The following is a 23106-nucleotide window of genomic DNA, read 5'->3' on the forward strand; positions in this document are numbered from 1 at the left end:
TTTGGCAGGGCGTTGGTGGAGCTTAAAAGGAGCTTATTGGTGCCATAAGCTCAATTTGTAATTTGTCTCTGTTTGGATAAGCTTTTAGTCTACTTAGCTTATAAGTCAAAAGCCGGTGAAAAGCAAAAGCTGGGAAGAGAAGCTTATGGGTCCGTTTGGATCAGCGATTGAAAAAGTAGCTTATTAAAAAAGTAGCTTATAGAGAAGTGAAATTGGATAAAAGCTAAATTGAATAAGCTGAATTGTGTTTGGATTAGAGTTTAGAAAAGCTAGATTGCAAAAGTGAGATTGGTAAAAGGTTGTTTGGATTATGATTGAGTAAAAGTAAATTTGGTTATAAAATGACCAAAATAGATATGAGTTTTAATAAATAATAAAACATGATTAAAAAAATAATTTTACATAATACAATGAAATTAAAATAATTTAATATGAATAAATCATAAAAAATATTTTAAATATAAAGTGAAACATGAAAAAATAAAAGTATATTTTTAAGAGCATATTTAAAAATAAAAATATACTTCTAACTTATTCATTATTTTCAACTAATTTTAACTGATTTTTTATTATCTACAAATTAGTTATTTGAGGCTTATAACATAAACCAAAAGAGGTAATAAATTTCTTAACTTTTTCTCTCTCCATATTTCAAAAGCTATAAATCATAAGCTGTAAGTCATAGGGTCTGTTTGTTCAGCGTTTCAGTGGGAGAAAAGTAGCTTATTGAGCCAAAACGTACGATTGTGCAGGTGGGATAAAAATTGGCGTGTTTGTGATGGCGTTGGAACAATTGAGCTTTTGGATGAAAAGCCATCATAAGCCATAAGCTACTTTTTGAAGCTTATGACTTTTGGAAAAGTAGAGAGAGAAGATTTATAAAAAAAAAAGTCGGAGCCCATGCCTTTAAAAGAATTTATCTTAAATCATATTACACTATATCATATTCAAACTTAGACTTATATTCTTTCTAGTACAAAATATAAACATCAAAATTTTCATATTAATATATATATACACTAATTATTAATATAAGAACTAAATAATTAATATGTGAATATTTAAAAAAATTAATTAAATTAATTATCACTTCATTATTGTTCATTTTAAATCTTACGAAATAGGCTTAGTTACGACTTCCAAATACAAGTGTATATAGTATACATGGTTTGTGCAATAATAGTCATTCATAACCTTATAAGGAAATATTCAAGTTCCGAAACTTTTTTTTTATCATGTTTCACTTTATATTTAAAATATTTTTTATGATTTCTTTAAAATTTTAAAATTTAATTCACTCATTAAAATTGACTTCTTCATAATAAATTATTTTAATTTTATTATATTATATGAAATTATTTTTTTATCATGTTCCATTACGTATTAGAACTCATACTCATTTTGGTCATTTTATAACCAAATTTACTTTTACTTAACTATAATCCAAACAAGCTTTTACCAATCTCACTTTTACAAACTAGCTTTTCTAAACTCTAATCCAAACACAATTCAGCTTATCCAATTTAACTTTTACCAATCTCACTTTTTCATAAGCTACTTTTTTAATAAGCTACTTTTTCAATCGCTGATCCAAACGGACCCATAAGCTGTTAATTTTAGCTTATAGCTTATTATAGCTTTTCAGACAAAAGCCCGATTGCAAAAAAGTTCATCCAAACAGACCCAATTGTGTCAATCGAGCTTATAGAGCTTATGGAGCTTATAAGCTACTTATAAGCTCAAAATAAGTGATGCCAAACAGGCACTGAATGTTAAGGATCAAAAGTAGTGCCAATTACATCTAAGCTAATCAAATCATTAAAAGATCCAGATTAAAAGAGAAAACACTCATCCCGCCCACAATTCTATACATTTAAAATCCATACTAAGCGGCCCAATTAAGTCAAACTTGGCATCATAGTCATGCTTAGAAAAACGGGTCAACTATATAGCCGCCCAGAAAAATCACTGATTGGCACCGCAAGGATAGAAGGCACCCATTCATTCGGGATATTGGCACCATAAACCGATTGGGCAGTGGCAGTAAAAGCATAATCAATCCCTTCAAAACTTCCACGGAAAATTAAATTCAATGCTAACGCATAAATCAATCTTAACACACTAGAAAAAAAACAACTCATCCAGATTAAGTACCAAATGATATGTGGAAAGAATGCGCCAGATCCAGATAAACCTTAAAAATATCCTGATGCAAGAGAAAGTTATGTTTTTAACCTCAGAATAGGATGACCCTATAGTCCGCCAGAACCATGGGTTCATATTGCCCCCCAAATTCATAACAATATCACTATTTAGCAAATTTAGGCTAAACAAACTGAATCATTAATGAAGAAAGGATGGCAACATACTACACGGCATAAAGATTCGACTTCACACAATAGCGGCACCACATCCACCCCGGCACCACAGCACATGGGTTCCAGAAACAGGTACCAATAACCACAATCTCTTCTGTTAGAGATAATAAATCTAAGCATAGAGACCATAATTATTCACAGTCTATAGATATATCGAACAAGGATCATCAGCCGCCGATGAACATAATCAGGACCCACCACGAAGAAACCAGACCAAGCAAATCAAAAGGGATGAAACACTAGACCTGAAAGCATGCTAAATGTACATTGAAAAGAGTGTACTGAGCAAAGTTGCTACATTCCACTAAGAATTAGATTATACTTCATATTACGTTACGCCGATGCTAAACAAATCAAATTGTCGATTCTTACCCAACGAAAAAACGAAACTCATAGTAAATTTTAAGCATCTAAGCATCCTTGAATTCACAAACACTGCTATCTCACAAAGCAAAATTAACTAGAGCCGTTGATACTCATGTTGAAACCTAAATAAAAAGCTCGATATAAATAATAGCATCTCAACAATCCATAAAATAAAAACGCCCAAAATTATAGAACTAATAGTCGATATCAAAAGTCTTCCACAGCAGGAAACATGAACCGGAAATTGAAATATAAATCGACACAGAGACCTTTTCCCTTGAAGCGAAGCATTTAACGATAGGACTTCTGGAATCTTGCACGAGCACCACGACCACCGAACTTCTTAGGCTCACAGCGCCTGGGATCAGCAACCAGCAAGGTTCTGTCGTACCTAACAAGGATGTCTTTGATCTCCTTCTTGCTCTGCTCGTCAACATACTTCTGGTAAAACGCAACAAGGGCTTTCGCAATACTCTGTCTGATAGCGTATATCTGCGACGTGTGACCACCTCCTTTCACACGGATCCTCATGTCGACCCCAGCAAATCGGTGCTTTCCCAGGAGAAGGATCGGCTCGAATGCCTTGAATCGGAGGATCTCCGGCTGGACCAACTCAATTGGGCAGCCATTGATCTTGATGAGCCCACGGCCGCGCTTGCAGTAGGTGACGGCCACGGCAGTCTTCTTGCGGCCGAAGCACTGAACTTGTTCGAGCGCTTGATTTTGTGATTGCTCCATTGTTATGTCTCCGAAAACCCTAAGTCCCTTCGCCGCTTTAAAAGGGCGAGGTGGTAAGATAAAGAATTATATAGTCTTGGATTAGGGCTTCCAAAATCTGAGATACCCGATCCATAACAACAACTCTGGGTTTGTTGTGATAAACACTGGCCCAATTCAAGCCCAACCCAAAAAGAGATTTATTACTGTACGAAATAAGATGTCTGGATACCAACAATAGTTGGGTCTAACAGAAGAAACTAGTCTCTTATAACATAATAAACCAAAATTTCATTTGAAGAGGTGTCCACATTGACCCGATAGTGCCTTAAACAGAACTACCTTCAATAGGAGGATATCTATGCTTGCAAAAAAAAAAAGATACCTAGATATTAATCAGAAAAAATATTTGGCAGAATTTGCAAATAAAAATATTTCATTTTTTTTCATTTATGTTTCTTTTATGCTGGTGCAAGAATAAAGAATTTTTTTAAAATTTATTTTAAACGACTAATTTTTGAAAAAAATATATATTCCAAGATAAATAATAATTAAGCAGATTAAATAAAGAGTTAACTTGCCTCATCTTCTATGCGTTAAATACGAGACCTTATTTCGTACTACTTTCACTTCTTAATATAAGAGTTAGTTTGACTTCTTTGTTTTCCATACTTAATTTTTTTTAAATACAGTCCTTGTAGTAGTTACATATGTGAATAATTCCATTAAATGGTAGTTTTAACTAATACACATAATTAACAAAGGTATTTAAGAAAAGATAACACTTATTTATTATAAATAATTAATTTAACAAATTTTTATAATATATTAGTTAAATTAGTCAATTAGCTTTTATATTAAAACTGGAGGTAGTATGTATGATTAAGAGCTTGAGATTGGGATAACACAACACAAAATGTTCATGTTTGGCATGGTTAATGGGAAGTCCAATCCCAATCTCATCTTACATGAAATTACACAATACCACCATTCTTTGCTATTGAAAAATCTACACTGTGATTGAATATTTTCTATCCACTTTGTGTTGGTAATATTTTACAAATTCTTATTTTGCCCGTGAGTAAAACTCTCTTTCCCCTTTCACAACCACGATCTCCATCCTTCCACGATGAAGATTTAACCTCTTCCTTCTTTGAAAATTCTCGATCAAGGAGTATTGTAGTTTTCTATTAATTGTGACTAATTATTGAAAAAAATAATAGTAGCACAAACATTCCCTCTAAATATTATTTTAAAGCTTCAGGAGTGTTTGTTTCTTTTGATCATCACTCAACTAATATTTGTTTAGATTCATGATCAATAAACACGTTTATATAAGTCAAGATAAAATCCATTTTTCATATTTATTTTATATTTCATAAATTAACAGGCTATTTATAAATCATTTTAATTTTCAAACAAGCTCTAAGTCGGCCATGATATGAAGACTAAGTTTTATATCTGATCAACCTTCAAGTTTTAGGAGAGTTGGTGGTTGACGAGGGAACGTAACTTTTTTATTGTCTTTATTGCCTCTTTGAATTTTCTTTGCAATGCAGTTTCTATTTATTATTATTTTTTTGGTGAAAAAAGAGCGGAGAGCCTCAATTTTTAGCCTATCCTCAATTTCAAACACCCTCCTGCCAATCTTATAACCTATGACATTAGGGTGTTTGAATAACCCAAAACAATTTCTAGAAGTATTTTTTTTAAATTAAATCAAATTTTAAAAATACTTTTAAAATTATAATTTTGTTTTTTATCTAAACACTTCAATTATCTTCCAACACAGTTGTCCTTTGCCTGGCTCTGCCTGCCTCACATGCCAGAAATGGAAAACAACCAATCTTCCAATATTTATCAGCAATGCTACATACTTTAATTTAAATTAATCATCGCTTTCATATAGTTTAAGCCTCAGCTCATAATAACAATAAATAAGCTGCAAAGAGTTGGGGTCAGAATTCACACACAGCGGGACTAAAATTGGCTGCAGGTTAGAACTTGTTCTTCTCTCCCCCAGCATCACTGATTCTCTCATGCGGTCCACGGCGAACGACTCCGATGAACCTCTCACTCCCGCCGGTCGGCTGTTCCTCCAGCCAAGCACGAATCAGGTAATCCACTGCGTCATCGGAGTCAAGAACCCCATTGATGTCGACTCCATCAAACCCCTAATCCGCGACTCTCTCATGCTCCAACACCCACGCTTCACCAGCCTCATGGTCCGCAACCATCGCGGATTCGAGCACTGGCGGCGAACCGAGGTGGACATCGACCGCCACATCAAGGTCATCGCCAACCCCATCTCCGCCACTGCCGGCGACGATGAATCGGCAATCAACGATTACTTGGCGGAGTTGTGCATGGACACTTCCGGACTCAGCACAGACAAACCCTTGTGGGAAGTACACTTCTTAATTGCCCATAAGTGCTTGATTTTCCGAATCCATCACGCTTTAGGCGATGGAATTTCGTTGATGTCCATGTTTCTTGCGAGCTGCCGTAAGGTGGAAGATCCAGAGGCGCCGCCGACGATAGTTTCTTTCGATCGGAAGAAGAGCAGTGGAAGGAATTGGAGGGATTGGAGGAACGTGTGGGGTTTTGTGGTTACGCTGTGGTTTTGTGTAATTTTTTCCATTGATTTTGTATTGAGGTGCTTGTGGGTTCGTGACCGGAGAACGGTGATAAGCGGCGGCGCAGGGGTGGAGGACTGGCCGAGGAAGATGGCGACGGCCAAGTTCCGCTTGGATGATATGAAGGTGGTGAAGAAAGCCGTGACCAACGCTGTAAGTCGCTGATCCCGCAACTTTTGTTTTTCTCCACTAGTAAAATTGAAAAATTATAAAGAAGTAGAAAATAAAGCGATTTTTTGGATAAAACAGCTATAATTGTGTCATTATCAATTCTTTAAATAAAAAATTAAAGGCAGTTTTTTTAATAGGAAAAAATATCGGAAATAGAAGTAGACTTTTTTGAGATAAAACGGAAATAGAAATAGACTTAAGGCGCATGTTGAATTATCTCCGTCATTTTCCCTGCATTAAAAAGATTTTGACCCACAAATAGCAGTTTGGTGGGATTTAATTTTTATTAGGCAAAATTCAGGATTGTAGTTTGTAAATGAAAAAACAAAATCACTTCAATTTTGAAATAACTAATTCTAGGTTCGACCATACTCGAGTATGACTTCATGATAATGATTAATGAATCTCAAGTCTCAATTGTGGTGAGAGATTGAGAGAGTTTGACCCGACTCTTTCTTTGAAATACGTGGGCGTGTTATGGCATGAAAGGAAAGTTAATAAATTAAAGCTGCCGTGTTGGATCATCCAATTGTCCCATGTCATTCTGATGCACCACAATTGGACAATTTTTCTTTGTCCGGACTCAACAGCCGTGGACGCTTTGGCCTGAAAAAAAGACGCTGGAGCCGTGATTGCCCAAAGGGCGGTGAGAAGATAGAAATATGGCGATTTTCAACCCAAATTTTCTTTTAAAAAAAGCTCTATTTATTTTTCGTTTATACTTCCCTCATAAAAATACAGTTTTTTTTTTTTGCTATAAACTCACATTATTTGATTTATAAACTTTTTTTTTGCCAACTATAAACTTTATATTGTATATAGATATTATATGTAGACTATTGAATACAAAATGCAATTTACTATTGCCCTAGAGTGGATTGATTTTCCCTAGAGAAAGGGTGGGGAAAGGTCGATTGCGCTTCTTCCCTATAGAATTTCATTTGCTTAAACTATATTATATAATATATAGTGTCACATGTAGCATGACTTCGTATTTAGGTCTTAATGGGCTTAACTCCTTATCTTAAATATTTTTAAAGCATGTTATGACCTGATATTCACCACATATTCCGAAGATTTGCAATGTACCATGGCCTAAGACTCTCCTTCAAAGGACGATCGCCGATTAAATTTTCTAATAATAAGGGGAAGGCAACCCTTTCTTCTTGTTTGATATAAGAGTGCTACTAATATGTGATAATGTGGAGATTTCGCCTTCCACCGTTATATAGTAGAAGTTAGACATGTAAGTAAGCATAACTCTGAATACATTTTTCCATACTTGTGTTTCGTTGATCTACACTATACTACAGACCATAAATGATGTTCTATTCGCAATCATATCGTCGGGACTCTCAAGATACCTGGATTTTCGAGGATCAAATGGTGAGTCATTTGTACCCGGCCTCTCTACTCTCTATTTGTGCAGCCAGAGGTGTGTGCGTTTACAGAGTCAAATTCACAATATATTTTTTCCTGTCTTCAGGGTTGAAAAATGGGATTCGGATAACAGGGTTAGCTATGGTTAATTTGAGGCCACAGCAAGGCTTGCAGGTATACTCTTCCCAAATATAATTTCCTTGTGTGCATGCTTTCTATATTTATTGTTCAGGTTTCACTGAGAATATAATGTTGAGCTTGGATAAACATGACTAATGCTGATCAGGATCTAACGAATTTGATGAGAAGCAATTCAGGAGCAAGGTGGGGTAATAAATTTGGAATGATTTTGCTTCCAATATCATATCATGGAAGTAACTGTTCTGATCCTTTAGAATATGTGAGAAGAGCTAAGGCAATGATTGACAGAAAAAAACGATCTTTGGAGGCTTACTTCTCTTACACAGTTGGAGATTTTGTAATGTCAAATCTTGGAGCAAAGGTACATCTTGTCCCCACCAAGTGGGTTTATTACAGTAACTAGAGATATGAACACGTTAAGAGTGGTTCCCACTTAAATGTGCTAACATGCTTACACATGTATATATGATTCTTTGGATCTATCTGGGTCTGCATATTAATTCTCCCCCATCCCCGTAAATGCCAGTATCTTTTAGTACATTAAACTTCCAACTACCATCTGAATCCTGCTCAAGTAATGCTGTTTATATATTGCAGTTTGCTTGCTTGCTAAATTACAGGATTGTTTGCAACACTACATTTACAATCTCAAATGTGGTTGGTCCACAAGAGGAGATTATGCTTGGCGGCAACCCTATAACTTTCTTGAGGGCAATGAATTCTGCCTTGCCTCATGTACAGCCCCTAAACCCAATTAATCTTCTTTGCATTTATACCTTTCCAGATAAAATATTAGGTTTATGGCTTTATGCTCTTCAAATTGACTACTGATGATTTGTAATTCAGGCACTCACTTTGAACATGGTGAGCTATGCCGGAAGGGCTGACATGCAAATCCAGGTGGCTAAAGACGTCATTCCTGACCCCAAGTTCCTTGCTAAGTGCTTTGAGGATGCATTGCTAGAAATGAAGGATCATGCCATAGCAAAGAGCTGACTTCTGTATGATTCGTTTTTGTTGGATGTACAACATTAAAAAATTGAATTGCTACCAGTCATTCCAATGCATTTGATCATATATACAAGATTTATTTTAATGAAATATTTTTAACCATAATTTCAGTATTTTTTTTGCTCTGATCTTTTTATTTAGGTGATTTGAACTTTTATGAATAACATTTTAGTTTAGACCTTTTGCATGTGTGATTATTGTTATTGATGTCTTCATGGAAGCTATAGAATGATATTCTCATTCAAAGAAAATTATACACGTAGTAATTTAGGCAAGAACTTCAAGAGTGGGGGGATAGTTATAGAGCATCTAATTAAGATCACTGTAGTAATGTGACTAACAAAAAATTCAACTGTTTGCCTTATTAAGAAAAAATCCACCGTTTATCCTGTTAGCAGAAAAAATGTGATGACAAATTGTCCAATAATTGCTTCAATCGTCTAGCTCCAGTCTAAAGCAATTAATGTTCAAGGGCTGCGTTTCTTTGTTGAGAGTTCTCTCAAGTTCATGTTAATTGTTTCCGTAGACCAGAGACTTGTGGAAAAGGTAAGATGATGAAGCAATAGGTGTGCGCTACCAAGTAAAGCAATTCATTAACTACTTGTGTGCTTTCTGCAGAAGGACCTTCCGAGCATATTTACAGCAAATTATGTGTGCAACTCATCAGTCCTGAAAATGCTATGGAGAAATGCGTAACCTCTTCCAAAGTTCAGTCTCAATTATCTTTAATCCAACTTGTATGTACACCAGCGATATTTACAAAGTTAAATGACTCTCACTCGGGAGAATAATAATCTCCAAACCCAATCGTCAAAGATGCTAGTCTATAAAGTGAAAAGCACGTCATACTAAAAATCAATCAATCATCACATTCAAACAGAATAATTGATTGTCATGGGAGGCAAGTATTATTTTAAACACAAATCATGGGCCTGGTCCCAGTGAAGGGATACTTGAAACACTCCTTGGTTAAAGATTGGCACAAGAAGTAATAAAAACTCGTCAAAGTGACCATTTGTATGGTGAAATCCACTAACTCATTTTGGCAAGTTCTTATTTCCTCTTTGTATATAACTCAAGTGCAAGGAGCACACCTAAGAATTCTCTTGCCTTTTCAGAGAGTCATGTTTTGGCTAAGGACTGGGTTCCTTTACTCCTTCCTCTCTTCCTTCTTAGCAGCAGCCTTCTCAGTAAAGCAAATCCTCCTTGTTTTTTAGCTGGCACCATAACCAGTGCACCTGTGGCATTATTGCTTCTATCATTTTGATCCGAAGTTAGATTTGTTTCCGGAGCATTGGGAACTTGTAGAACATTGCTGTTATCAGACTGAAGAGGGAGTGGCTTCTGGACACCGCTAGTAGTTTTATTTTCTTCAATTTGGGAGGAGTGAAGGGTCCCTGATTTAGTATCATCCTCAGCTTGCATTTGACTGCGCAAAGAGGACCGTTTGAACAAGCTCTTCTCATTAGTCGGGTTGGCCATAGCACTGGTTTTCAAGAAAACATTATCAATAAGTGCGCTGTCACTTGACGAAGCCAGCGCCTTCAGTTGCTTTCCAAGGTTTAATATGGTTTCTTGGCACTCTGCCAACTTTGATGAAGCTGTTGTGATCTCCAGGCCCTGAAATTTTTTTTCCCTAGTTATTTCCACTAGGATTTGGGATTTTATTAAATAATACAAGATTTTATTTCATTGGTTAAAAAGAAAAATGTTTTGACGTCTTAAGTAAACTGAGAATTAAAATTGAAAATGTCAACCAATGTTAAGCCATTGGAACATACCAAACAAGAAATTGCTATAACCACTGACCAGATTCTACGACCCCATTACAATACATCAAGCATTGCATTGGCAGTGCCACTTTGTATCATGTGGTCACCAAGACGTATAGAACTTACCGTTTGATGTATCTTTTCGGCTTCATGTCCGTCATGTTTGGGAGATTCTTTCTTTGCTATACTGTTCAATTTTCATATTCTCAAAATCAGAATTGTTATCCAGAAAAGATAATTACAAAACAGTGGGATAAGAACAGAAACGGCATTACCTTTCTAGCTGGAGTTGAAGCTCTAGACACGTTGCTTCTAATTCTTCACAAGAGTTTTTCTTATCCTCCAATTCGACTTCTAAAGATGACAGTTTCTGAAAGATGTCATTTAACTTGGCATGTGATATTGTTAACTGAGTATCAAGATCTTCATTGATAAGCTTCTCTTTTTCAATCTGATCTACAAATATTTCATTGGATTCCTTCTGGGTCTCCAATTCCGATTGCAGTCCTTTAATGGTATTTTGTGCTTCCTGGAGTTGTTTCTCGAGACCCTGCCTCTCCTCAGTCACTAACTGAAGCTTTGCTTCCAAGTTATTTTTCGCAGTTTCTCTACTCGTCAGCTCATCTTTCAATTTTCTGTTTTCTTCAAGGAGATCATTCAGATTATCCTTCTTGTTAGAGAACATACATTGATCATCTGAGGAAGAGAAAGACGTCTTATCTTCAACTATTTGGTTTTCATTTCCATTTTGTGCTTCATGACAGCTCAAATGCTTCTTGATCTTATCCCTTGCAACTGAAGAATTTGCAGGGCTGACGCAATTATTTATGCTCCAATCCAAAGCAAATGCTACCTCCTGTGCAAATTCTTCAAGATCAGCTGTTCCAGTTAACAAATCCTTACAGGTATGAACAAGTCGATGGAGAAGTGGATTCAAGTCAGCAAGCTTCCACTGGAAAACGTGGACAAAGTATTCTTTGGACGTTGGTGATTGAGGTATTCTGGAATGCTGGTTCTTCAAGCAATCATCTGGGCAATTGTTGCTGACTAATGACACAGGAGAAATGCCATCAATCAGTTTGATAATTTTACTGATTGAATTTGTCAAATTAGAATTCAGGTATTGGCTGCTTTTTTCCTCTGCAGCACTGTAGAAACTATTAAAATCTCTGGACTTTTGAGCAGTACTAGATTTACGGGAAGCTGGGGGAGTTATACAACCGAAAGCAATTTTTATGTCCTCAAAGAGTTCATGGAGACTTCGTTTTGATATGCGCTGCTGCTCCAAGACGGCTTTCAAAACAATCTGAAGCCAGTCAAATGAATTCTCATTTGTTGCAAATTCGAATTGCCTATCCTGTTTCCCCTCACTGAAGCCAAATTCTTGTTCAAGCGGCACTAGTTCTCTACCAGTTAAATCAGAGCAATATTCCCTTTTAGGTGTATCAACTGAAACTATAGCCCGCTTCTCCATCTCAGTGAGATCATCTAGCAAATTCATCTCTGAAACTTCAATGGCTTTACAGTTCTTCCGATCTTTAGTCTCTCCAGTTCTCAAATGCTCCAGTTCAGAAATAAGTGCATTTGCCCAGGATCCTGAAGACCTAACCCCATCATCACTAGCAATATCAAACTTTGTTATGACAGAGAGCTCATTTGATACAGGATAACACCTTGCTAGCTCCATGGACTTGTGATCTTGAGATAGCTTTCTGAGTAGAATTTCAGCCTGTGATAATTTGGTAGCTGTTTGAGAATACATATTTCTTGAACATTCCAGTTCAGAATTCTTCTTGGTCAGAATCCTTTTAAGAGCCTTGTTTTCCTCATCCAGATCCTGCAAACGTTTGATCATCAAGCTGCTGCTCTTGTTAGATACTTCAGGAGAGTTTCCTCTGGCAGTTTTGTTATAAATCAAATCTCTGGCAGGATTTATTCTTCTTCTCATATCTTTATCTCCTCCCATAGTTCCAACTTCATTCTTCATATTCACCATAGCAGGCTGTGGTGACCTTTTCTGCAGCAGAAGACGGAGCCTCTGACACTCAACTTCTAACTTGGAGACTTTCTGAATGGTTTCTTGATATTGTTTATGAGAAGCTTCTGCATACTGACGACTGTATTCCATCTCTTCTTTTCGAATCTCAAGTTCCTTCTCAAGCATGTGAAATTCATATTTGAGGAAAGCATTTTCCTTCATTGTGGAATCTAATCTATCAGCTAGGGTACTGTATTCTTCATCAATCTGACGTTTACGATTTAGCAGGTCTGCAATGGATTTCTCTTTGGCTAGAAGAGCATTAGTTAGACTAGCATTCTCGACGGCTAAGTCAGCTAGCCTTTTACAATTTTCCTGCAACTTTTCTTCCAACTCTTTCTGAATCTTCTCATGTTCTTTCAATAAATTTGGTACAGCACCAGACATACTTTCAGCTGATGTTTCTTTAATCAAATCTACATCTTCTTCCTTTTCACAGGACTCCACTTCTTCTGTTGCTTTATCTTCACCTAGAACTTGATTAGAAATTGGTTGGTTTGATCAGCCAAAATCACAAACCAGACTGGATGTCCAGAATGCAGAAACAATAGCATGTGCAAAAAGCATATCTGAAGGAAATAATCTCCAAACAATGAGAAATGGACATTGAAATATTGGTGTCCCTAAAACAAGAGAAAATCCCCATACGAGTAGACTGAAACTAGAAGTCCCATCTTGATGATGATGTCACTAAATATATTCTAAGATCTTTTGAAGTACATAAATAATTTGAATGGTACGATTTAATATATTTTTATTTAGTACATTTTCTTTTGGAAACTGACTGTGCAAGGTACTTAAAATATGGGATAATACTGGCAAGATATATAAACATGTGCGTGTGATTGTGAGTTATGTTTTATACTTTTTTGAAATCTAACATGTTCTTTTTTGTTTCGTGTTATGTGTCCATGCTTCATGGCCTCCAGCAGAATAATAAAAGAGTGAGAAAAGATGAACATATAACAGTGAGCTACCTCTAATTTTCTCTTGGGACACCTGTTCAAGTTTTGGAGGAAAGCCCTCTGCTTCATGAGAATCAAGGAGGACTGAAGCCAACTTCTCATTCAGACTTTTTGACGATCTCTCGGCTCCAGCATTCTTAACAGTTGCAAAATTATGTACCTAGTAATTTATAATTATAATAAATCAGATCTAAGATCTCTATATTGAAGTGAAGTTTCACTGTTCTTAAATGATGGATCAAACATATGGAAAAACTTTATGGTTCTGGTTCGTAAGAAATGCCCGCATAGCTTATTTTTATCAGACAACCTTTTAAGAGTCAAGAATAAGGGTAGTGAATGATTTTCCGTACCTCTGCTTCTGTGGTCCTTGAAGAATTGGCAACTTTGTCCACTGCAAAGATTGTCTTCTCCATTGATCTTTTCTTCCAAAGCCATGATTTTTGGTTCATATTTTTCAGTACTATGCAAGAACAAAAACTGAAAAATGCTTCATTTCATATCAATCATTGGAAAGGTCTTGCAAGCTCAGCCTTCATAACTTAAACTTCTAACAGTATAAAGTGAGCTGGAAACACATATCAGATATAGTGGTTGGAACAAGACTATATTACGCTAGAAGTAACATGAACTTCATACTCTAACGCATGAGACTATTAAAACCATCATAACCTTTGGATACAAAAGTTATGATTCTTAAAGAGAAGGTTTCGAGGTATTTTCAGATTCAGAGTACAGATATGGATTTTACATTCCAAAGCACCAGCATTATCAGTATTTGAGAATTCAAATGCTACACTCAAGCAACTGACTGAGCAGCCACGAGGATTTAGGAGAAACCATCACAGTTAAGAGGAAATAAGTAGGAGGCTCAGATTGCCAAAGCTCGTACCTGAACAACGTTAGCTTCCAAGTGAATCAAAGAGGCAGTTTCAAGGTTCATCTACCTGTCATTATTTCTGGTCTGAAGAAGGAAGAGTTGGAATGAGTAGAGAAAGTAACGTTGGAGCTGAAAGTTGAGGAAAAGGCAGACAGGGAATCAGATAAGAAGAAATTAGGAAGACCCAACCAAAAACGTCATAGGATGCTTGTTTATGCTTACCCTCCACCGACAGTCCAAAATCCTGTTGTGGATACGCATAGATATTAGGAATTGTCCCATTAAAAAGAAAAAGAAAAAGAAAGTCGGGCATGGTTGGTAGAAGGAAAGAGAAGCAACAGTAAGTCAGTAACGACCAAAAAAAAAAAAAAAGAGAGAAACGAGCAAAGTCACCAGATATGGTAGAGAAGGTCATAAAGGACGCTGCAAAAGTGAAGAAGAGACGCACAATATAGTGTAGGCGCCCTCCTGATGACGTGGGGGCTAAGCAGAGCCTAGCAATCATGCACACCAAGTATTTGTGACTAATCCAAAATCACAAAAATTGACTTGTACACTCTGTATAATGCAAGATTTCTCATGAATCCGACACGATACTTGAGAAAATGAAGCCAAAAAAAAAAAGCATGGTTTAAGAAAAGCTACTGTAATGCTCTTTCTGGGGGAACAAAAGGATGAAGCATGCACGGCGTTATCAGCTGAGAAATAATTATGGTTTGTATTACTGTACTTTCTGGTCCAACGTGAGCCCAATATTTTGTCCTGCCGCTGGATAGAGGAGTTTCTTTGCCAATTGGACAAAATATTCCTTTTTGCTTGGTCTAAATCACATGTTGATGGGCTTTGACGTAATTCTCCCTAGCATGGAATGTTATTGTTATCTATTAGCTTTGATCTGGATGGATGTTCCTAAAGATCCATCGAATCATAATACTTACAAGGGGTTAAGGTGTATCAGTATTCCAAAATATTTTCTCAGTTATATCCAGCAGCACTCTAAAATATTTTGTAGTACATCTAACACTTCAAAATATTTTTTAGGTGCATTAGGATATTGGACGCACTAAAAGATATTTTAGGGTGTTAGATGCATAAAAAAATATTTCACGGTATTGGATACACCTAAAAAATATTTTAATGTATTGGATACGCTTGAGAAAATATTTCGGGATGCTGGGTATATCTTCATCCTACTTACAAGAATTACTATCATTTTTTGGCTAAAAAAGAAAAGAAAAGAATTAGAATTACACAGAGCTGATAGCTACACTTTGCAACGTTTCTTTGTAGCTTTTAATCGGCATCTCACCTTTAATCGCTACAGGTCTTACAGAACACGAATGATTATCACAAATGCTCTTGCTTTCCTTTTCTCTTGGTGAATGTGACCGAAAGCTGGCACACTCAAGAGATTAAAAATAAAAAAGAGGCAAGGAAAGAGAGGAAAATATAATATATTTATATAGGACCTACTATATAGAAGAACAAAATTAAAGTAAACTCATACATTTTAAAGCACTTAAACCACTGATCAAGGAGACCAATTTTTTTTAATTAAAAAAAACACTGATCATAAGACTAAATTTATTTGGTTTAAAAAAAGGACTAAATTTAGAAACCCGATTTTAGGCAACGCTAAGTTTCAAGGGAAACGCATATCATGACTTCCAATTCAGATCTTTCTTTCTAACGTTTATTCCGGAAATGTGACCCCACAATTTCACCGTGCTAGAAATCAGCTTTATTAAAGTGAGAGAACATAATGAAATGATACTTTTGACTTTAAAAAACCTATGATTAGCTTCATCGTTAATGACTAATTCTGTAATTGAAAAGGCCTTCATCAATAAATCACTTCATACATAAGTCTTATTATAGAATAAACAATAATCAAAATGATGATCCTAGATAAGAGTATGTTTTGGGGACTTCAAAAACCTAAAATAAGACATATTACAAATTTTAGAGGGATAATGATTATGCATTATAGAGGGTGACTAATGAGTCTTGGAGCAATGGTAAGCTTGCTCCCATATGATATTGAGGTTATGAGTTCAATCCTGAAAATCCGGTTGCGGATATGACTGCATACATCTATTTTTTTTAGGCTCCACCTAGTGGAGTCTTGTGCATTAGGTTATCTTTTTAATAATTATGCATGGCTATATCTTTATTTGAGATTTTGATTTGGCCTTGTTGTGTTGATTATGAATATAATTTGTGGTTGGATTATTGTTGTCTTACCAGCATCAATAAATCTATCATGGAATTAGTGAAATCTCTTTATTGTGATACTCTTTTATGTTGTTGAGTTTGCTAAGAGCTATGGGTTCTTTGCTTGCCTTTATTATCCGGAAGAGAGGAGGTTTTAAAACCTACTTCTAAATAAGCAGGATGATTTGATGTGGGTTTTACCTGGATGCTTCTTATGTCTGATTCCAAGAAGAGTGTTGTGTTCAGATGTTGGTCTCTTAGGCTGAATGATGAATGGTTCAGTTTTGTGATGCTTGCTTGTCTTGGATATTAGGCAAAAGGGTGTTTTTTTTTTTTGGTAAAAATGCGGATAAGAAAGAAGACCCGAGTAAACGGCCCAAAAACAATAGACCTACTAGAGCGTTTAGTAAGCCGCTGAGTAAGCCTACAAACAAACCCAAACCGTGATTTGGAGGAAAACTTAAGATTGGCGTATGGGGCCCCTCACCACAACAAAGAAGGCTATGGAAACGGACTACAAAAGCTCCACGAAAAGGTATTTGGTAACTTCATAAACGTTTTCAGAAGCCAAGACAATTTTTTTTATATATTTACTTTGTATACTGTAAAAACACTTCTGAAATCATAATTTTGTTCTTATCGAAACACCCTCCCTAATATATTGAAACTATAACTACTCTATTAATTTTTCTAGTTGTTTTATATACTCAGTTTATTAATTTATAAATGGATTTTAAAAAATTAAATAATACTAAATTACATAATTATAATAAATCACATTTTATATAATTTATTTATTATTATTTTAATATAGCTAGTCAATCTTTATAAAACATCTTTTATGCATGATTTGAGGATAGCTCGCCAGGCAAAGATGGAATCATACTTGGCAAGTTTAAAGCGACGTTTTGATTAGACATTTGCAAATATTAAAAAAGTAATTTGTGAACAGAATATTACTGAGTAAAAGGAGAAATAATAAAACTTTTCACCTATGAAGTTTGTGTCAGCTACTTGCATCTGTTAAGTTTGTTTCAATTATTGATCTAGTCCTTAAAATTGAATTTTTATCAATTGAGTTTTTAAAGTTTCATAACCGTATATTTTTTTGTGTGATTTGAGGACATATAATCCTAAACATTTTAATTATTAGCTCAAAAATAACAACCTCTTTATAGATTTCAGAAAACATTATTGATGCACTAAGATCAAATAAGAACACAAAATTATTATGAAACAACAAATTTGATTGATAAAAAAATTAAAATTCAAGGATTAAATTAATAACTCAAACAAAATTAAAATCAAAAGTTTGATTATAAAAAAATAATTTAACATTAATATTAATAATGGGGAAAATGAATTTACTTGTCCTTGTAGTTTTCTTAAATTTTTAATTAGGTTTTAGGGCTGAGTAATGGACGGGACGGGCTAGCCCAATGGGTAACCCGTAGCCCGCCCGTTTATTGTTAAACGGGTTCGGGCTAGCCCGTTACCCGGTTACAACCCGTTTTAACTCAAATTAAACGGGCTGGGCTGAGCCCGTTTAGGCTAATCGGGTTACAGGCAGCCCGTTTCTTTTTTCCCCCTCTTTCAGTCTTTCCCCTGAATGGCAATCGACCGAAACTACTACATAATGTTTACAATTTTACTTGCCAAATAACATTCTATAATTATAAAATAACTTCACAAAAATATCTGAATTAAGTCATCCAACCAACACAAAGTTTAATAGTAGAAGTTCCACCTTCTAAGTCACACATAGTCTCAAAAATCACAATACAACAACATCAATACATCATTGAAATTTGATAAAAGATGAAACAACATAGTCATTCAACTAGATCTTGAGTATCATCATCATCTTCAGATCCACTTGAAATGGTTGCACTTGAAACTACCAAGTCTTGCTCTACAATATAAAAGATAAGTTATATTCATTAATATAAAGAAAATGAAGCAATGCAAACCCAAAATAATAAAGAAATTAGTCAATTACTAGCAATAACACTAGCAGACTCATCAAAATTATCAAAATCAAATTCATTCAAGTTGGGGTGACTTGTACGCAATCAATTTTGAGCACATATCAGTGCCTCGGCCATCCGTGAAGATAAAGAACTTCTAAAAGTATCTAATACTCGACCTCCAATACTAAAAGCAGATTCTGAGGAGACTGTAGATACCAGTACAGCCAACAAGTCACGTGCAATGAGATGGAGAACTTTATATTTGCAAGCATTTCCTCTCCACCATGCTAGAAGGTTAAAATTGGGATCATCTAAGCCAACCAACCCAGCTTGAAGATATTCATCAATCTCAGAAACTTGCTCAGGTTGCTTAGACACTGTGCTTGCGGTGACTAAGAACTCCTGATAGGTAGGGTCAATGGCAGACAAACATACCTCTTCAACCTCAGGAACTAAATCCTTTTTCTTATCACCACTAGTAGTGGCATCCACTTTATCCACTATTGGCTGAGATTGAGAATTAGATGCCTCATCAAAAGGTGCATCACTAAGTGCATACTGATCATAAAGACGATACAAGACACTCATAACAAACTTCAATGTGACCTCACGCTTTATAGGATCATTGGGAAAGTTTTATCAAAAGCAACATTAACATACGTCAATTTGAATCTAGGGTCAAGGATCATTGCTACAATCAATAATGGATTCATTTTTTCCATGTCCCCCCAGTACTTGTATTTTGATTGCATCCTAACAGCCATGTCAGTCAGTAATGAATATGAGCTACTTGCACTTTTATGGAGGCTTGATTGGATTGCCACTATACGTTGGAAGCAAGTGTTTGTTGTCACATAATTGGATCCAGAAAATTTCAAGGTCATTGAGTAGAACAACCTCAAGAACACGAGAAACTCCTTTGCAACATCCCAATCATATGAAGTAGGAGGTTGAACTATATCAACAGCTTCACCATCAAAGAAGGCATCATCTTGGCTTGAATCAAGTCTAACTTTCTTTTTAAAGTACTCTTTATAATCTGCATCTTCTTTTTCCATTCTGTCAAAGACTTTGACAAACTTTACAGCACTTTCCAACATGAGATATGTTGAATTCCACCTAATAACATAAATGAAATTTTATCAATATAACAATATCACATCTCATAATGTGTAAAGAAACAAACAAATTTAAACAATTATATAAATTACTTGTGGGACAATCCAAGCATAGTAGACTCTTGGAATCAACTCTTTCCTTAACAACAAGCTCCTTGAATTTGTTCAACCTTAATGGAGAGGATCTAACAAACTTAATAGCATGTTGAATGAGCTCAATTGACCTATTCACTTCTTTTAATCCTTCGGAAACAATCAGATTTAGAATATGTGCAGCACACCGCATATGCATGAAGTCACCATCAAGTATGAGACCATTCCAACCCCTCAAACGCTTTTTCAAATATGCAATTGCTGTATCATTAGAAGAGGCATTATCAACAGTTACTGTGAACACTTTATCAATGCCATAGTACAATAAAGATGTTTCAAGTTGGGCACCAATTGTATCCCCCTTGTGGTTTTCAATGACACAAAAGTTCAAAATCCGTTTTTGTAAATTCCAATCAGCACCAATCCAATGAGCAGTTAAACACATATAGTTAGTATTTTGGATTGAAGTCCAACAATCAGTAGTGAGGGACACACGGACTTTATGTCGCTTGAAATGTTTTTTCAAATTTTTGGCCTCTTCAAGATACACTTGGTAACAATCCCTAGCAACTGTCCATCGTGAGGGGATTTTAAATCTTGGTTCAAATTGTTGCAACATCTCTTTAAAACCCTCCCCTTCAACAATTGGAAAAGGCATCTCATCCTTTATAATGAATTTTGCAACAGCCTTTTTGCACTTCTCTTCATTGTACACTTGATGAGTCAATTTATCACCAGAGACTGAGAATAGAGATTGTGACTTGCTTGCTTTATTTGGATTTTTGGGACACTTCTCATAATGTCGCAATAATTGTTTTGTCCCACAATTAGTTGGGTGGCATGCATAATCCATCCCATAATAGTTGCATCTTTTGTTTCAGCTAGTGGCAACCTAGTGAAATGGTTCCATGCTTCAAATGTTTGCCTCCTCCTTTTTCTTGTTCTTACTTCTTCTCCCTCATTATTTGTTGCTACTGGAGCATTTTGTTGTTGATTTGGTAATGTGGTAGTAATATTAACAATACTAGTACCCCCTCATTCTTTTGCACATCATCTACTGGAGTTTTTGTGTTGCTCATTTTCCTCCACAATCCAAATTAATAACAAATCACAAAGAAAATACTATAAACAAAAATCACAAAGAAAATACTATAAACAGAAATCACAAAGAAAATACAATAAACAATTATTTTATAACCAAATAAATGACAAACCACACTTAAATAACTACAATCATTAATCAAGAACCAAAACAAAATGAACAAAAATACAGGGTCATATTAAGAACCAGAAATTTAGAAATAAACATGCAATCAACTTAGCTTAAGCCACTCAAAATATGAAATCCAGAATCTCAACCAATGCAAATTGCAAAACAACTCATAGACAGAGTTCAGAAAATAAACATAATGAGTAAAGAAAAATAGTAAACAAAATTCTAATGCATTTCAAAGATTCCATGAAACTTGTAAATGGCACATTTAGGGATAGAGCAATGCCAGTTGCCATATAACTCGGAAGTGGACCCTTTAATAATTCAGATTGCCTGATAGCAACTTTTTTCAATCAGCATTTAACCATTCAGTCAATAGCAATTAACAAAACAGAGTAATCAAACGAAGGGGGAAGGGAAGGAATAGAAAGCGAGAAGTAACTCACTAATGGTGTTGATTTCTGAGCTTCAACCGTTCAAGTTGGCGTTGCTGTGGAGTTAAAGCTTCAAGCCACCGTCGCCTGTCAAGTTCGCACTTAGACCCAGCTTCAATGACAACACAGAACAGAGGAACTGAGGAAGAGGAAGATTGGAACTATTGAGTGTGGAAGACGAAGCCAAAGGCTGGGAATGGAGGGCGAAGGCAGACGACGTCACGACGCAAAAGCCACAGCCGTTCAGCCTCACAAGCAAGGTAGAGTGAAACTGAAGAGAAAAGAAAGCTAGAGTTCACAATCACACTCACTCATTGTCATAGAACTCACGATCGTCGGGCAGGGAGGGATGGGATCTATCGAGTAGTCAAGTACCAAGCTAGGGCAAAAAACTAGTAATCTGTCGGGCAGGCGGGGAGGGATGGGAATTAGGAAAAATTGGATTGGGTTGTTTGCCTGTCTTTGAGTAATGGGCCACCTGAAGGGTTTTTTTTTTAAAATAATACATAATCACTAAACGGGCGGGCACGGGCAGCCCGATACCTAGCCTGTAGCCTGCCCGTTTAGTGTGTTAACCCACCCATTTAAGCCCGTCCCGTTTCGGGCTCTTAATAGGCGGGCTCAAACGGGCTAAAAAATTCCGGGCTGCAGGCGGGCTTGCCAGGTTACGGCTTGGTTACTCAACCCTATTAGGTTTCCATAATTTTTTTCTTTTTATTGAATTTTTATTGTATGCTCGCTTTTGATTGGGGTCCTTCCGTCACTCTCTCTATTAGTTTAGACTGATGTGACGCCTTCTTCCTGCATTTCTTCTCCCTCCTCCACCCAGTTTGCTTTAATGCAAGCACTGTTCTCTCTCCCCATCATCATCTTTTTACTAACCACACTCTCCCTTCTTTGTCGCTCGCCTTCCATTCGCACTCCCTCCTGAAAGCAGTAGAGAAAAATGGATGGCGACAATTCGGCAACAACACTATCCAAAAACCGTCCAATCATAAAATCACAGCTCCGTTTCCATGAAAGAGCCACTTTATAAAATCCCTCCCAGAAAAATGACCCAATGCGTTTCAAATAATCGCCACCCTACGTTGAGCTGAATCCACTTCCTTCAAACTCCTCCTTTCTTATCACTAATTAAACATATCTTTTAATAACACAGTTACAAAGTGACAGTGTAATTAATTAGTTTAAGGGACAAAAATTTGAGACAAAACAAAAAGAGTTGAGGAGCATATGTTTGTCATCATTATCAAAGCAGTAGGAGAGAAAAGAAGGAGAGAGTGTGAGAATTGAAGGAGATTTGGATACCTCAAAAAATACTTCTTAGAAGTATTTTTTCGTAAATCGAAATAAATTTACTCATATATTTATTTTGTATATGGTAAAAATATTTTTAAAATTATAATTTTATTTTTATCTAAACATCCCTTAAGAAAAAGAGCAGGATGTTGTTGGAAAATGCGGACGTGTAAAAACTAAAAAGAAAAGGATGAGGAGAGAAAGAAAAAAGAATAAGAATTTAATTTAAAATTTGATAAAATCATAAGGACTAGCAAACACATTTTCCCTTCATGATACTCACATTGATGTTTACGCGGTTTCGTCATTC

General features: G+C 35.8%; 3 protein-coding genes across 5 annotated transcripts; 1 reads left to right on the top strand and 2 right to left on the bottom strand.

The window, feature by feature from the left end:
• Nucleotides 1-2725: 2725 nt before the first annotated feature.
• Nucleotides 2726-3539, bottom strand: LOC114737387 (40S ribosomal protein S16-like). Its single transcript, XM_028925309.1, has one exon. It carries the CDS (start codon nucleotides 3480-3482, stop codon nucleotides 3036-3038), a length of 447 nt encoding a protein of 148 aa, XP_028781142.1. The 5' UTR covers nucleotides 3483-3539; the 3' UTR covers nucleotides 2726-3035.
• A 1758-nt stretch (nucleotides 3540-5297) lies between these two features.
• LOC114737385 (O-acyltransferase WSD1) lies at nucleotides 5298-8920 on the top strand. 2 transcript variants are annotated; one of them, XM_028925308.1, is made up of 7 exons: nucleotides 5298-6250; nucleotides 7582-7654; nucleotides 7755-7822; nucleotides 7966-7972; nucleotides 8044-8150; nucleotides 8387-8524; nucleotides 8636-8920. In XM_028925308.1, the coding sequence occupies exons 1-7, from the start codon at nucleotides 5501-5503 to the stop codon at nucleotides 8783-8785; spliced, it is 1293 nt and encodes a 430-aa protein (XP_028781141.1). In that variant the 5' UTR covers nucleotides 5298-5500; the 3' UTR covers nucleotides 8786-8920. The 2 variants fall into 2 exon arrangements, with proteins under 2 accessions (XP_028781141.1, XP_028781140.1); XM_028925307.1 differs by having other exon boundaries at nucleotides 5299-6250; nucleotides 7935-8150.
• Nucleotides 8921-9493: 573 nt separating this feature from the next.
• LOC114737384 (filament-like plant protein 7) lies at nucleotides 9494-14644 on the bottom strand. 2 transcript variants are annotated; one of them, XM_028925306.1, is made up of 6 exons: nucleotides 14468-14644; nucleotides 13929-14038; nucleotides 13588-13735; nucleotides 10848-13080; nucleotides 10699-10759; nucleotides 9494-10420 (listed from the first exon to the last, which is right to left on the bottom strand). In XM_028925306.1, the coding sequence occupies exons 2-6, from the start codon at nucleotides 14025-14027 to the stop codon at nucleotides 9923-9925; spliced, it is 3039 nt and encodes a 1012-aa protein (XP_028781139.1). In that variant the 5' UTR covers nucleotides 14028-14038; nucleotides 14468-14644; the 3' UTR covers nucleotides 9494-9922. The 2 variants fall into 2 exon arrangements, with proteins under 2 accessions (XP_028781139.1, XP_028781138.1); XM_028925305.1 differs by having other exon boundaries at nucleotides 13929-14055.
• Between the last annotated feature and the right edge of the window lie 8462 nt (nucleotides 14645-23106).

The sequence above is a fragment of the Neltuma alba genome, unplaced genomic scaffold (genome assembly GCF_004799145.2).
Source record: "Neltuma alba isolate B1F8T4 unplaced genomic scaffold, ASM479914v2 tig00013437_pilon, whole genome shotgun sequence".
In the NCBI taxonomy this organism is placed as follows: domain Eukaryota; kingdom Viridiplantae; phylum Streptophyta; class Magnoliopsida; order Fabales; family Fabaceae; genus Neltuma; species Neltuma alba.